Source organism: Eriocheir sinensis, chromosome 44 (genome assembly GCF_024679095.1).
Source record: "Eriocheir sinensis breed Jianghai 21 chromosome 44, ASM2467909v1, whole genome shotgun sequence".
Taxonomy (NCBI): domain Eukaryota; kingdom Metazoa; phylum Arthropoda; class Malacostraca; order Decapoda; family Varunidae; genus Eriocheir; species Eriocheir sinensis.
In genome coordinates this window covers 11015027-11030026 of record NC_066552.1, presented here as the reverse complement: position 1 = coordinate 11030026, position 15000 = coordinate 11015027, and the positions used below count along the sequence as shown (strand labels likewise).

The 15000-nt window shown below is 40.2% G+C and overlaps 1 protein-coding gene across 3 annotated transcripts in view; it reads left to right on the top strand.

Moving 5' to 3' along the window:
• Positions 1 to 15000, top strand: part of LOC126980473 (prohormone-4-like) — a 119343-nt gene that overhangs the window by 23229 nt on the left and 81114 nt on the right. For 2 of the 3 annotated variants that reach the window (XM_050830403.1, XM_050830402.1), the window contains exon 2: positions 11278 to 11349. The exons of the other annotated variant lie outside the window; for it this stretch is intronic. In XM_050830403.1, coding sequence (XP_050686360.1) covers positions 11278 to 11349 — 72 coding nt within the window. The remainder of the gene's footprint in view (positions 1 to 11277; positions 11350 to 15000) is intronic. 3 annotated transcript variants of the gene reach the window in all.

Below are 15000 nucleotides of genomic sequence, written 5' to 3'. Positions count from 1 at the left end.
CTCAATCCTCCATTCCCTTAAACTCCTCTTCCCCAATTTCTTTCCTCCATCTTTTCCTCCTGTTTTCCTGTATTCCTTGATCTATTTATAATTCCTCGTTTCCTCTTCTCTAATCCTTCTCCCTGGCTTCCATATCGTCAAACTCCCCTTCTCCAATTTTGTCCCACCTTCATTCCTCCCCCTTTTCCATCATACCTTCTATCCCTCGGTATATGATTACTTTTTCCAATCCATCATTACTCCTTTTCTCCCTCTAATCCATTTTCCGTACATCTTTATTGCTATTTGTTTCCTTCTTCCATCTTTCTCTAATTTATCCTTTCTTCATTTCATTGGGTCAACATTTCTTTCCCCTTTTCCCACATCCCGTTCTCTCATGTTTGTTTTCTTTCTTTTCCTGTTTCCATCTTCCATCTCTCTCTATTTTCTTCCCTTTTTTCCACCATTTTTTCCCTCCCACACCAATAATTCACTCCTTTCCCTCCTCTCGTATTTCATTTCCTCCATTCGTCCTCTCGCGTATTGTTCTCTCCTCTCCTCTTTTATATCTCACTCATTCTTTCCTCCGGTCCAGTTCATTTCCTATTCGTTCTTTCTCTCTCTCTTTTTTTTATCTTTTTTTTCTAGTTTTTCCTTTCTTTATTCCACCGTGTCGCCATTTTTCCCTCCTTCCCTCTACGTTTATATGTCCCTGCCTCTCCGTTTTCTTCTTTCCCCCTCTCCCTCCTTTCCTCCATTCCTCCTTTTACGTCTTCTTTCTTCTTTCCTCCTTCTCTATCACTCACTATTTTTTTTTCCTACAGTCCATCTCCGTTCTCATTCTTTCCCTAATCCGTTTTCTCACATCTCTATTTCTTTCCTGTTCCCATCTTTCTTTATTTTTTCCTTTCTTTCTTCCTCTGTCACCATTAGCCCTTCCTGCTCCTACATTGTGTTTCCCCGCCATTCTCTCCTTTTCTCCTTTCCCTCCCTTCACTTTTCCCTTCCTTCATTCCTCCCGTCACGTTTTCCTCCCTCCTTTCCTTCTCTTTCCCTCACTAATTTTTTTCTTCAGTCCATTATCTCTTTCTATTCTTCTACTCCATGTTTCCTTTTTCTATCATTCCATCTCCCTCTTTTCTTCCCCCTTTTCACCATACCTTCTCTCCCTCACTTATTCTTTCCTCCAATTCATCACCACTTCTGTTCATCTTTTAATAAATTTTCCTTACGTCTGTTTTTATCTCAGTCTAGTTTTTCCTTTGTTAATTCCATTCTGTCACCATTCTTCACTCATACACTCCTATATTCCTTCTTTCTGTCACTCCACCTTCCTTCTCTCCCTTCCTCCCACACTTTTCCTCCACTCTTCCTCTCACGTCTTCTCTGTTCCTACAATTCATCTATCCGTCACTCCTCCTGTCCTTCTCTTCCTTTCCTTACCTCCCCTGACTTCCTTCATTCCTTCTCTCGCATTTTCTTTCCCTCGTTCGTCCTCCTTCCTTTCTCCCTCCTTGTCTTCTCCAGTCCATCCCTCTCCACTCCTCTCTCTTGTTCTTATCTCATGTCTGTATCCTTTCTTTCCTGTTTCCAGCTTTATCTAGTGTTCCCTGTCTCTCCCTTCCTTTATTCCTCATTTTCCTCTAGTTTTTTTTCCTTTCTTTCTTTCTGCAGTGTCCATTCCCCCCTCCTACTACTTTCCGTCTCTCCTTCACTCCCTCTTTCCTCATCTCTCCCTCCCCTCGCCTCATTCCTTCATTCTTCCTCTGACGTCTTCTCCTCCCCTTCCCTCTCCCCCCTTCCCCCTTCATCCACACGCAGGCTCATCCAATAACGGGAATCGAATGCCCGGGAAGGAGTTTGCAATGGCATGACGCGTACGACAGTTTGCAGGCTCGTACGATGGCTGTGTCTCGGGAGTGTAAACAGAGAGAGAGAGAGAGAGAGAGAGAGAGAGAGAGAGAGAGAGAGAGAGAGAGAGAGAGAGAGAGAGAGAGAGAGAGAGAGAGAGAGAGAGGTTATCTGTTTTGTTTTCTTCGTCTCTTTTCGTTTGTGTTTTTATCTTGCTTTTTTTTAAGTTTAGATATTTTGTGTTTTTTTTTGTGTGGGTTCTTTTCGCGAATAAAATGTACAAATTGTGTATGAACAGTTTATCTTTTTTTTCTCTATCTATCTGTTTGTTTATCAATCCATCTCTCTGTGCTATTTTATTTCTTTTTCAGTTTAGATATTTGTGTTTTATGTTTGTTTTTTGGCGAATAAAATATGGAAACTGCGTATGCATATTTATCTCTCTTTCTGTATCAATCTATCTCTGTTTGTGGATCTATCTATCTATCTCTGTGTGTGTCTACCCTTCTATGTATCTATTTACCTCTCTTAATATATCCATCAATCAATCTGTGTGTGTGTGTGTGTGTGTGTGTGTGTGTGTGTGTGTGTGTGTGTGTGTGTGTGTGTGTGTCTGTCTGTCTGTCTGTCTGTGTCTGTCTCTCTGTGTGTACGTATGTCTGTCTGTTTCCCTCTGTCTGTGTGTGCGTGTGTCTGTATATGAGGTAAAGCTTCAATAGGAGAACATGACCTTGAACGCTAACAAAAATATGAACCATTTTGCCGAACGAACTGTAGTAATTTCCCATAAAGTCTCGTCACTTCTCCCTTCCACTGCCTCCCCGAAACGAAAATACGAGTCACAGTAACGAGCCAACTACTTTTTCCATCAAGCCACGCACCGCCTCCCCTGCCCTCGTAATGGACGTATGGGAGCCGCTTCGCTAACTTATTTATTCGTCTCATAAGGGAAGCTCAAAAGAAAGTCGTGTATGAATTTTCTTCCTTTCCATTATAGTTGTAGTGGTGTTAGTAGTAGTGATAGTCGTGGTAGGAACAGTGGTGGTGGTAGTGGTGGTAGTTGTGGTGGTAGTAGAAGTAGAAACAGTAGTAGTAGTAGTAGTAGTAGTGACAGTATTGGTAGCAGCAGCGGAGGTGGTATTAGTATTAGCAGTAGTAGTAATAGTAGTAGTAGTCTAAGTAATATTAGTAGTTGTTGTTGTTATTGTAGCAAGTTAAGTCTTACATTAACTTAATTATCGTTTCCCTGGTCTAATTAACTCACCTGTTGATTAATATTACCTTCATTTACTAAGTGGACTCGCAGGAGCACACTTTGATGTTAAATTTACTGCACGACTTCCATTAAGATTTTTTTCTATTACCATTTCGGTGTTGCACTCACACAGCAACACGGGAAGCACAATACAAGGCAAAACTTCACCTTGGAATTCAACATCATCATATATTTCGTCATTTCTACATTATTTTTCTTTACTCACTTTACTTTCGTTTTCTCTCTCTCTCTCTCTCTCTCTCTCTCTCTCTCTCTCTCTCTCTCTCTCTCTCTCTCTCTCTCTCTCTCTCTCTCTCTCATGAGCCTGAAGAACAGACACATTACTTTCCACCAAGCCCATCTTTATGCTGTCCCACTTCCCACTGCAAGAGTTAACCAATATCTTCATCGTTTTATCCTCTAGTAAACTTTGTCTCAGCTTTCCTTTGTCTATGTTTCTTTCTTCCTCGTTTCCTTCATCTTCCTTTCCTTTGTTTGCCTTTCTTTCTTCCTTTCCTTCGTCTGTCTTCGCTTCTTCCTTTCTTTCGTATGCCCTTTCTTTCATCTGCCTTTACTTCTTCTGCATTTCCTTCGTCTGCCTTCCCTTCCATGACACGTTTCTGAGAATGATTGATAACTTTTATACACATTCTTCTGTCTTTATCTTTTTGTTCTTCTTGATGATAGAAGTTTTGTTTTCTGCTTAGTTTTGCTCGTGTTCTGTCTGTCTCCTTCGTCTTGAAACACACAAAGCTTAACTTTTCTTTTCTCCACACTTTTCTTCCTTTTGTTTTTCGTTGTTATTTCTTTCTTCGCTCCTTATATATTTTCCTCATTCCATCCTTATCTATTTTTCATGCTCTCTTCCTGAATATTCTGTCCTTCTCTTGTGTATGCATATATAAATTCTCACACATTTTATACTTTCTACATTCTAATATTTGTCAGAAGTATATTTACATTAAAAAGTGAAAGCACATGAAGCGGAAGGAACGCAAAACATAAGCAGTATTTTTTGCGTCTCTCCTCCGAAAATCCATGTAGCTACTTAATGCACCAACACGAATTGTCGAAAGAAGAAAAAGGAGAAAAGAGAAAGATTGTTTATTTCAAAGACTCCCCTCCAAAAAAGAAAAGGAGATGCAAGTAAGAAATGCTGAAGAAAAAGTGTAAGAATTCCCCGAAGAAATAAAAAATGTGAGAGTTGCTGAGAGAAAAAAATCCGAGAATAGAAAAAAGGTAAAGAAGAAACAAGAAACAGTTCGTGAAAATGGAGAGAAAAGAAGGAAATGGCTGAGAGAAAGAAAGAAAAGAAAAGAAAATAGAATAATCGAAAAAGGAAGAGTAAAGTAGAACGTTATTTGTGAAAAGGGAGAGGAAAGAAAGAAATATAGAAAGAACTGAGAGAAGGAAGGGAAGAAGAAAATATGTGATGATAAAAAGAAACAAATAAAAAAGAAAAATTCATGTCTCTGATAATCTAGAGACCTGAAGAGAAACAGAGAAATCAAAGACAAACATACAAAAAATGGGGGTTAATAATTCAAAATATAGGAAAAAAGGAGTTTGCTGAGGCGAGAAACACGTAGAGACACAAAACTAACCTCGAGAAAAAGCAAGGAAAAAAGAATTATATGTTTAACTCGACAAGAAAGCATGTAAAAGAAAACATCATCCTTCACTAAGAAAATATAAATGAGATAAAAACAAGGACACAAAGAAAAACAAGAGAAAAAACAATAAAAATGATAAATAATGATGATCAAATATAAGAATACTTAACAAATAATAAATAGAACATGAGGAAGAAGAGTCTATTTTTGATGAGACAAGAAGCAGAAACAAACAAAAATATTCATCTTTATTTAACGTGCCAGGGAAGATGGAGGGGAGGAATGGGAAGGGAGGAGGAGAGAAGGCAGAAAAGGAGGAGAGGGAGGGTGGGGGGAAGGGAGGGAAGGGAAGGGAAAGGAAAGGAGGGGGGGAAGTTATGCGAGGGAGGATGGAAGGGTAGGGAAGGTAAGGAAAGGAAAGGAAAGGTAGGGAAGGAATGGAAAGGAAAGGAAAGGTAGGGAAGGAAAGGAAAGGAAAGGAAGGGTAGGGAAGGAATGGAAAGGAAAGGAAAGGTAGGGAAGGAAAGGAAAGGAAAGGAAGGGGAGGGAAGGAAAGGAAAGGTAGGGAAGGAAAGGAAAGGAAAGGAAAGGTAGGGAAGGAAAGGAAAGGAAAGGAAGGGTATGGAAGGAATGGAAAGGAAAGGAAGGGTAGGGAAGGAAAGGAAAGGAAAGGAAGGGTAGGGAAGGAAAAGGAAGGAAAGGAAGGGGAGGAAATGGAGAAAGACAAAAAGACAAAGAAAAAACGAATACTCTGTCTTTAGTGGAACAAAAAAACAGAGAAAACGCAAGAACAGAAAAAAAAGAGTAACGAAGAAAACATAACTTGTGAAAGGAGGAAGAAAAAAGGAAGATAACGATGAAAAAATAACAAGCCACTCAGCGACTCAACACAGGCAAAGCAAAGTGGGATAAAAATGAGCATACAGTGAATAGATAAATCGTTCAATATTCTTCCTTTGTTAGTTAGTTCGTCAGTATTCTTTGGCGAGGCTCAGTAAACGCAAAGAAAAGTGGAGAAGAGGAGAAAAACATGTAATATAAAGAAGGATCGCTCAATACTCTCCCTTAGTTAGTTAGTTAATATTCTTTGGCGAAGCTCAGTAAACGCAAAGAAAAGTGGAGAAGAGGAGAAAAACATGTAATGAAAAGATAGATCGCTCAATACTCTCCCTTAGTTAGTTAGTTAATATTCTTTGGCGAAGCTCAGTAAACGCAAAGAAAAGTGGAGAAGAGGAGAAAAAAAGTAATAAAAAGATAGATCGCTCAATATTCTTTGCTAGAGTTCATAAAGGTAAAGCAAATTGGGATTAAAAAGATAAAAAAAGATTAAAGATAAATCGTTCAGTATTCTTCACCGAGGCTCAATACACGTCAAGAAAAGAGAGGGAAGTGAAAAAAAAATATAACAAAAAGATAAATCAATAAACGTAAAGAAAACAGTAGAAAGTGAAAAAAATATAATAAAAAGATACACCACTCAATATTCTTCACCGAGGCTCATTACAGGTAAACCAAAGTGGGAAAACACAGGAAAATACACTAAAAAGATGAAACGCTCAGTCTTCTCCATCGAGGCGAGAACCGTTGGAGTGAAGCAGATTAGTGAATGTTGACGGACGAGGAACATGAAAGAAAATTCCTGTGTGGACGGTTTGTTGACATAGCGTAGCAGGGAGGATGGAGGGGAGTGAAGGAAGGGAGAGAGAGAGAGAGAGAGAGAGGGTGGTGTATGAGTGAGGGTGAAGGAGAGAAAGACGAAGGAGATGTGCGAGGAGGGGTGGAGGGAAAGGAAGGAAGGAAGAGAGGAGTGGAAGAGGAAGAGGAGAGAGGTGTGCGAGGAGGGGTGGAGAGAAGGGAAGGAAGGGAGAGAGGAGAGGGAGAGGAAGAAGAGGGAAGTGTGGGAGGACGGGTGGAGGGAAGGGAAGGAAGGGAGAGAGGAGAGAGAGGGAAGGGAGAAAAGGTAAGGAAAGGCGGAGAGGGATGAGAGTGAGCGAGGAAGGAAAGAAAGGGAAAGGATAGGAGGAAGAGGAGGAGGCGGAGGGGAGGGAGGAAGGGGAGGGGAGGAAGGGAAAGAAAAGGAAGGGGGGAAGGGAGAAAGGGAGAAGAGGGAAGAGTGTGAGAGAGGGTGTAGGGAAGAAAGGGATGAGAGAGAGAGAGGAGAGACGAGGAGAGAAAGTGGAGGGAAGGAAAGGGAAGAGAGAGAGGGAGGGTGGAGGGAAGGGTAGGGAGAGATGGAGGAGAGGCAATGAAGCGTGGTAAATGAGGGAAAGAAATGCAGAAAGAGAAGGGAGGAAAGTGGAGGGAGGGAACAAAAGAAAGGAAAGGAGAAGGAAACGAAAGGAGAGAAAAATGAAGGAAACCGAACGAGAGAAAAAAAGAGGAAAGGAAGGAAGAGAGGAAACGGGAGGAAGTGAGGGAAAGAAAGAGAGAGAGGAAGGGAAGGATGAAAAGGAAGAAGGGTACGAAATAAACGGAGTAGACAAGAGAGAGAGAGAGAGAGAGAGAGAGAGAGAGAGAGAGAGAGAGAGACGGGATAAAAAAAAGCATAAGAAAGAGAAAGTAATAAGGACAAAGAAGGGAATGAAAGGGAATTGAAGGAGAGGAAGATGACGAAACGAAATGAGAAAATAGAAGGAGGATAGATAAGGGGAGAGACCGAGGGAAGGGAAGGGAGAAAGGTAAGGAGGTAAGAAGAATTATCATGTTTGCCTTCCACCATCTTGCAAGGAGGGAAGAGGAGGAGGAGGAGGAGGAGGAGGAGGAGGTGTTTGTGTTTGTTCGTCTTGTGTGTGTTTCCCTTTTTTCTCTTTATCCTTTCGTCATTTTTTCTTTTCTTTGGGTTGGAAAGGGGCCGTGTTTGTTGTTGTTGTTGTTTTTGTTGTTGTCAGTCTTGTTTTCTTTCCTATTCCATCATTGTTCTTTCCTTTCTTCATCTTTTCCGCAAACTCCTCTTCAACAGATATGCTCATTATGCAATTTGCAGTTTTTTTCCCTTTCATCCTTTCTTCCTTCTATCATTACTTACATCTTCCTTTCCCTTCTTCCTTCCTTACTTTATTCGTTCATTAATTCTCTCAGGTTCCTCCCTCCTCACTTTCATTCCCTTCTTCTTCCCTTCCTCTGAATTTTCCTTCCTTCCTTCATTCATTCATAAAACAGTTTCATTTATTTATTCCTTGTTTCCATCCTCCTTTCTTTCTCAGCATCCTTCATTCCTTCCTCCCCTCCTTCCTTCATCCGTCCATCCATTCCTGCCTTCCTTCCCTCATCCATTCTCTCTCTCGTTTCCTTGCTTCGTATTTCTCTACTTTCTCTCTCTCTCTCTCTCTCTCTCTCTCTCTCTCTCTCTCTCTCTCTCTCTCTTTCAGTCCCTGGTGTCGTGAACAGAATCTAATCCTCTTAAGGACTTAATGGAAGCTTTCAACTCCCTTTTGGATACAGTCATTTATAGTTTTTCTCGCGCCTATTGTTTTTGTTTTTTACGAGTGTGGGTATGAATGGGACTGAGAGAGAGAGAGAGAGAGAGAGAGAGAGAGAGAGAGAGAGAGAGAGAGAGAGAGAGAGCGGTCCTGTTATGGTATTTCTTTTCTTTCTGTCGTTATGTATTTTCCTTCACTATTTATTCAATGCGGAACTGTTTGCAATTAATCCACGTAGCTGTTTACCTGTTTCCCTGCTGTTTGTTTGTGTGTGTGTGTGTGTGTGTGTGTGTGTGTGTGTGTGTGTGTGTGTGTGTGTGTGTGTGTGTGTGTGTGTGTGTGTGTGTGTGTTTGTTTCCATGAATTTATTGTCACATTTCTCGTTCAGTTTGCTATTCTCTCTCTCTCTCTCTCTCTCTCTCTCTCTCTCTCTATAGGCAATGTTCTTCCTCTTTTAACGTTACATCTTTATTTTCTATGAATCAAGCAGTTTTCTTATATTTCAATTTCTTTCACCTTTTACGTTTACAGAATTCAGTTGTCAGTTAGTTTATCTTTCCATTTATTGTACTTGCAAACCACTGAATAAACCTTCTGTCTAATTTAAGCGATGCCTGATTAGTTAACTCGTAAATTAGTTTCCTTGGTGATTAGTCTGCAGCACTTCGAGGCGTGGCAGACTTAACATACCAATTACTTGTACCGTACCTAGCTATTTCTTGATTAGCTTATATGTTAACCCGTCCGCTGCGATTGGCACGGATTTGGCCTACACTGGTAGCCTGGTAACATATCCTCCCAGGTATTTCTCTGCCTCTGTGGTGGATAGTGGAGTGTTTCCCATGTGGTTTTGGTATGCTGGATTTCCCCATTTTTCTTCATTAAATTATAGCAGCCATTTTTTGTTCCACTCTTGTAGCTTGGTGATGTCTTCTTGTAGGAAATTCGCATCCATTGGGTTAATCAGTTTATTGCTCCTGTACGCTTTGCAAACATTACCTGTCCAGTCCTACCTAAAGGCCAATAAATTAATCCTCTATCACATTTTTGTTCATTTATTATTCCTCCCTTCATTATTTCTTCCTTTATTTATTTTTTTCATTTATTTTCTTACCTCTTCTCAGTTTCATTCCAAGTCTCAAATACTTCTTTTCTATTACTTTATCTTCAATCTTAACTTCTTCCTCCATTCCTTCCTTTCTTTTCCTTAACATTTCTTTCAGTCCCTTTCTTTCCTTCCATGTTCACCGCTTTTTTAAATACCATGAGACAGACCAAGAACAAAACAATACAACAACAAAAAAATGGCCCAGGTTATTTTTTTTTATAGTTTCGCATATAAGGTAACAGACTAAGAACAAAGCAATATAACAAAAAAAATGGCCCGGGTTAATTTTATTTTTTATAGTTTTGCATATAAGATGACAGACAAAGAACAAAACAATATTAAAGAAAATCCTGCCCGCGACATCTTACCTCAGACAAAACAACACAGAGGATGAATACTAAATACAGCGGTCAAGTTCAGCTGAGATTTCTATACCTGTAAATTTTCTCTACGTGTTAATTATATTCCTGGCGCCGCAAACTCTCACCTTCACCTGCTTCACCTGGGCTTGATCACGGTTACCTGCTGTTCACCTCCGCTGCTCACCTTTAGGCAACACTAACCTTTAATTATTCCGCCCCTCCCATCCAGACACTTCACGTCACCTGGTAATAAGTCTGCCACACCTGTGTTTGAAGAGTTCACCTGTTATTTACTGTTGCGTTGGTGCTGGAAAAAAAAAGAACTAGTTTTTATTGACTCGGCTCTTTTGAGTTTGGCCACTAATTAATATTTCACACCTGTGGCCGCAGACTTACCTGTAATTTATATTTTCGTTATATTTGAGTGTCTTTTAGAAAACTTAACTTTTATATCGTCTTAATAACTTGGGAAACCATTAAAAATATATAATTACTCTTTTTTACGCTAACGGTCTCAGATTTACCTGCAATATTATAAAAGTGTGCTTATAAGAAAACTTCACCTTTTTTTCAAGTTTACTGACTCTTTCGCCTCTTAAATTTATCTCATTATTTTACTTTTACGCGTGTGGTCTCAATTATCCCTCTTCTTTATCTTTCCGCTTCACCTCGGGCAAACTTTACCTCCTCATCAACTTTTCCTGGCGCCACAAACTCTCACCTGCACCTGCTATATATATTTCCACACCTTGGGCTGTAATCATCACTTGCTAATGAGTTTCTCGGCATCTTAAATCATAAAATCTCATCTGATAACTTTTTCGTACTTGGAATAATATATATTTCCACTACTGCATGTTGAATTACGCACTATGACTTTATCTACGGAGAATATTCCCGTCTCGTGAACTGTTATAACTTTGCTATTTCCCAGCTTGACCTCAAACAACTTCACCTGGTAACCATTTCCCATGTTGAACTTCTCCTGGTAATGAGTTTCAATCACCTGTAACTTCCGACGCTCACCTGTTGTTAATTAGGTCAATTGTTCTACCTGGCAGGTGAATTAAGTCTGTGGTGGCATTACTTGTCAGTTTATTTAACGGCTCAACTTTTTTCAACTACTTCATTTATCTGTATCGCCGGTGAGCTTAGGATATTTTCTCTCCTGAACTATTGTAACATCCTTATTTCACATCTTAACCTCAAACAACCCCACCTGTTAGGCATTTCACACTTTTGACTTCTCCTGGTTATGAGTTTCTAGTACCTGTAACTTCTGACGCTCACCTGGTGTTAATTAGGTAATTTATTCTAACTTGTAGGGGAATTATAACTTTTATAGCATTACCTGTCTATTTCTTTATTTAGCGGCTCATCCTTCTCAATTTATTCATTTGATTGTAGCGCCGGGGAGCTTTTCAAACTCACCTGTCATTTGGTTTGCCTCGCGGAGCAACTTCTTTAATTAGCTGATGATTTTGTAGCACATGGAACCTTTTAAACTCATCTACCAATTATTTTGTTGTGTGGAATACCTGTAAAATATTTCATGCTCTCTGCTAATGAGTTTTGGCATCTAAAGAAAAAAAAAAATCACTTCTGATAACTTTCACGCCGTCACCTGTTAATGAGATTCTCACCTGTGACTGCTGATGACACCTGTTGTTAATTAGCTCATTTATCGCAGGTGAGGGTGGCGTGCGACCCAGAGGACCGTACCTCCTCTACCTCTTGTCATCTCCGTCGAACATGCATGAAGGTATGTCAGTATGTCTGTCTGCCTGTCTGCCTGTTTGCTGTCTTTGATCACACGTGTCTCGGTGTGGCGGTGGCTTCTCATGCTTCTTTCCGTGTCTCTGTCTTTTATCTCATCCTGTCGGTGTGGTTTTGTGTGTCAGTGTGTGTGTGTGTCTGTGTGTGTGCGTGTGTGCTTTTGTTCATTTGTCTGTGCGTGTGTGCGTGTGTGCGCGCGTGTGTATGTGTGTGGTTGTACTTTTGTTCAGTGAGTGTCTGTGTGGTGGTTTTTTTCGCTTCTCTTTGTGTCTTTGTCTTTTTTTTAATTATGTGTGTGTATGCCTGTGTGTCTGTGTGTGTGTGTGTGTGTGTGTGTGTGTGTGTGTGTGTGTGTGTGTGTGTGTGTGTGTGTGTGTGTTTGTATGTGTGTGCTTCTGTTCAGTGTGTGTCTGCGTGATGGCATCTCCTCGCTTCTCTTTGTATCTATCTTTTTTCGTCCTGTCTGCGTGTGTCTGTGTGTGTTTCTGTGTGTGTGGCTGTAGACTGGGATAATTATTCTGATGTGTTCTTCTTGATGCGAATAAAACCAACTCTAGCAGACGGAAGATGTATACCTGCCAAACAGATTCAGTGTACACAGTCATCATGTTCAGTGGAATGAAGGAACCACTGAAGATGGGGCATAGTCCACCGAAACTATTTGGTAATCCACTTCATTCGTCTGCCGGTGTGTGTTTTATTCACGTGTGGCTGAAATTGCATTAGTTCGAGTGTATGCGTATTTTCTCACTTTTTTTTTGCTTCTTTCTGTCTTTTTCTTCATTCTTTGTGTGTGATTTTGTGTTTCTGCGTGTCTGTGCTTTTACTCATCTGTGTGTCTGTGTGGTGGGACCTTTTCGCTTCTCTTTGTGTTGCTGTCTGTTTCTCGTTCTGTCTATGTCATTTCGTGTCTGTGTGTGCTTTTGTTCTTTTTTTCTTTCGTTTATTTTGCCTTATTGATTTTGTGCGTCTCTTTGTATGACTGTGTGTGTGTGTGTGTGTGTGTGTGTGTGTGTGTGTGTGTGTGTGTGTGTGTGTGTGTGTGTGTGTGTGTGTGTGTTCAAGTGTTATTTTGTGCTTGTTTCGTCCTCAATCAGCTTTGTTAGTCTTTTTATGCCGTGTTTCATTTTTCTTTTCCTTATTTGGCCTCCTTGTTGTCACGTATTTCGTTTCTTTTTGTCTTTCTTTTGTTCAAGTGTTTTCTGCTTTCTGTGTGTGTGTGTGTGTGTGTGTGTGTGTGTGTGTGTGTGTGTGTGTGTGTGTGTGTGTGTGTGCGTGTGAATATATGTGTGGCTGACTTCAATCATTCAAGGGTGAATGTATTTTTTATTGGTATGCCGGTATCACATTTTTTCTCTTTTTCTCTTTCCCTTTCTCTCTGACTCTCGTAAAAGTAAAGAGAAGAATTTTTACCTTCCTTTCGATATATTTTTGCGGCGGTAAAATAGAAAAACAAAAGTTGTACTCCCCGAACGCTTTCCCAAAAGAACAACAACACCCCCGCCCAGAGCACAACCCGGATTTGCCTAAAAGAATTCTTACTTCGCTTTGCTTTTCACTTTTGTCCTTTAGCGGCTTGAAATTCGTCGCTTATTCTCACTGTGTATTTTTTTTTCTTCTATTATCGATGTATTCATGCTTTCTTATTTCATGTATACTTATTAATTTGTTTTTCCATGTTGTTATGTTGTGATTTATATATTTATCATTATATTACCTTTCACTCCGCTATGTGTTACGTGTTAGTTTATGTTGTGGTGTTTCTTTTTTATCGTTTTAAAACTTTTCTGGAGGAACGAATGGAACAAGAAATGAAGAAAGGTGTTTTATTCCTGCGGTTTGTCATCAATGTACAAAAAACGAAACCAGAAAAATAAAAAAGGAGCAAAAAAATGGAGATGAAAACACACACACACACACACACACACACACACACACACACACACACACACACACACACACACACACACACACACACACACACACACACACACCCACACGAGCAAAGGTCATACGTGATTAGAACTGAAATGTGGAGCAGAAGGAGGAGAAGGAGGAGAAGGAAGAGGAGAAGGAAGAGGAGGAGGAGGAGGAGGAGGTCGAGGTTACACCTGGGATGACCTTTGACCCTTCCTTTCCTTTGGTCATCCATCACGCTTATCCTTGCTCTTAGTCCTTCAAAGGGAGTGATGTGTGTGTGTGTGTGTGTGTGTGTGTGTGTGTGTGTGTGTGTGTGTGTGTGTGTGTGTGTGTGTGTGTGTGTGTGTGTATGTCTTTCCCTTTGTTATTTTTTCTTTATATCTCCCTATCTGTCTTTCTATATATCTTCCTATGTATCTCTTCCTCTCCTTAATCTCTCTTCGTAATCTCTCCTTTTTCATCATCTTTTCTTTTCTATATTTTTTCTTTTCCTCCCTGTATTGTATCCTCCTGCTCTCTCTCTCTCTCTCTCTCCCCCTCCTCCTCCTCCTCCTCCTCCTCTCCGGGGGAATCACGCGCGCATTAAATATTTCTCTTTCGTGTTGGAGTTATATTTCAGACTTGCGACATATTTCAGCAAGGAATTACTTCAACTTTTTTTTTGTCTTTTACGAAGCTCATGTTGCTAGCGTTATTGAATTAGGATGAAGGATTTATTTATACATGTTGCGAATCCTCTTTTATAATTATTCGAAAAGTTAGTGATCTTTCTTTTTTCCATATTATGTCTTCTTCTTTTCTTTGCATTTCTCTTATATGCATTTAATTTACAACTCGTCTTCATGGAGTAAGATGAAAGTGGTGGAAGGAAAGGTTCACTCTTTCTATGTTTATCGTTATAGCGGAAACGTATAACTAGAGAAAGTAAAGACACGTATAGTGAGTATTTTCGTACATTACATCTTCAGACATCGTTATTATTTTTTCACCTTCTCTATTCTCATTTTCCGTTATGCATCTCCCGCTTACCAGTTTTATTTTACACTCTTCTTCGGTATCATTTCGAAAACGTTATATTAAGGTGAAATTCATACGTCTATCAATCTTCCATACTTTTTTCTCCTTAACCTTCATTTACGCACCAAGTCTCGTAAATGTATATACTTTACTCATCCACATAATATTTTCGTATGTCTTCTCCTTTATGTCTCAATTCCGAACGTAGTTTTTGCCAAGATCAACAAAACGTGTAATGAAACGCGGCTGAAAGCGACCGTAGAGTTACAACCGTCCTTAACTGTCAGGCGGATTTACACACCTCGGTCGCTAATTAGCAGGATGTCGAGGGCCCGGAGTGTGATAATGGCAGGTAATAAGATTGGCCGCGCGCTCACCTGATGGGCACTGACAGGTAAACAAGAGAGATTTACATTAATTAAGGAGGAGTAGGTGAGCGTGTGTAATGGAGGGCGGGGGGAAAGGTCAGTGTGTGTGTGTGTGTGTGTGTGTGTGTGTGTGTGTGTGTGTGTGTGTGTGTGTGTGTGTGTGTGTGTGTGTGTGTGTGTGTTAACAAACCAATAATACTCCTCTTGTCACTTGTCCTGATTTCAGTGTCATTCTGTCAAACAAAATCTAGTCCAACAATTAGCAAAAATGTTTAAATCTCTCTCTCTCTCTCTCTCTCTCTCTCTCTCTCTCTCTCTCTCTCTCTCTCTCT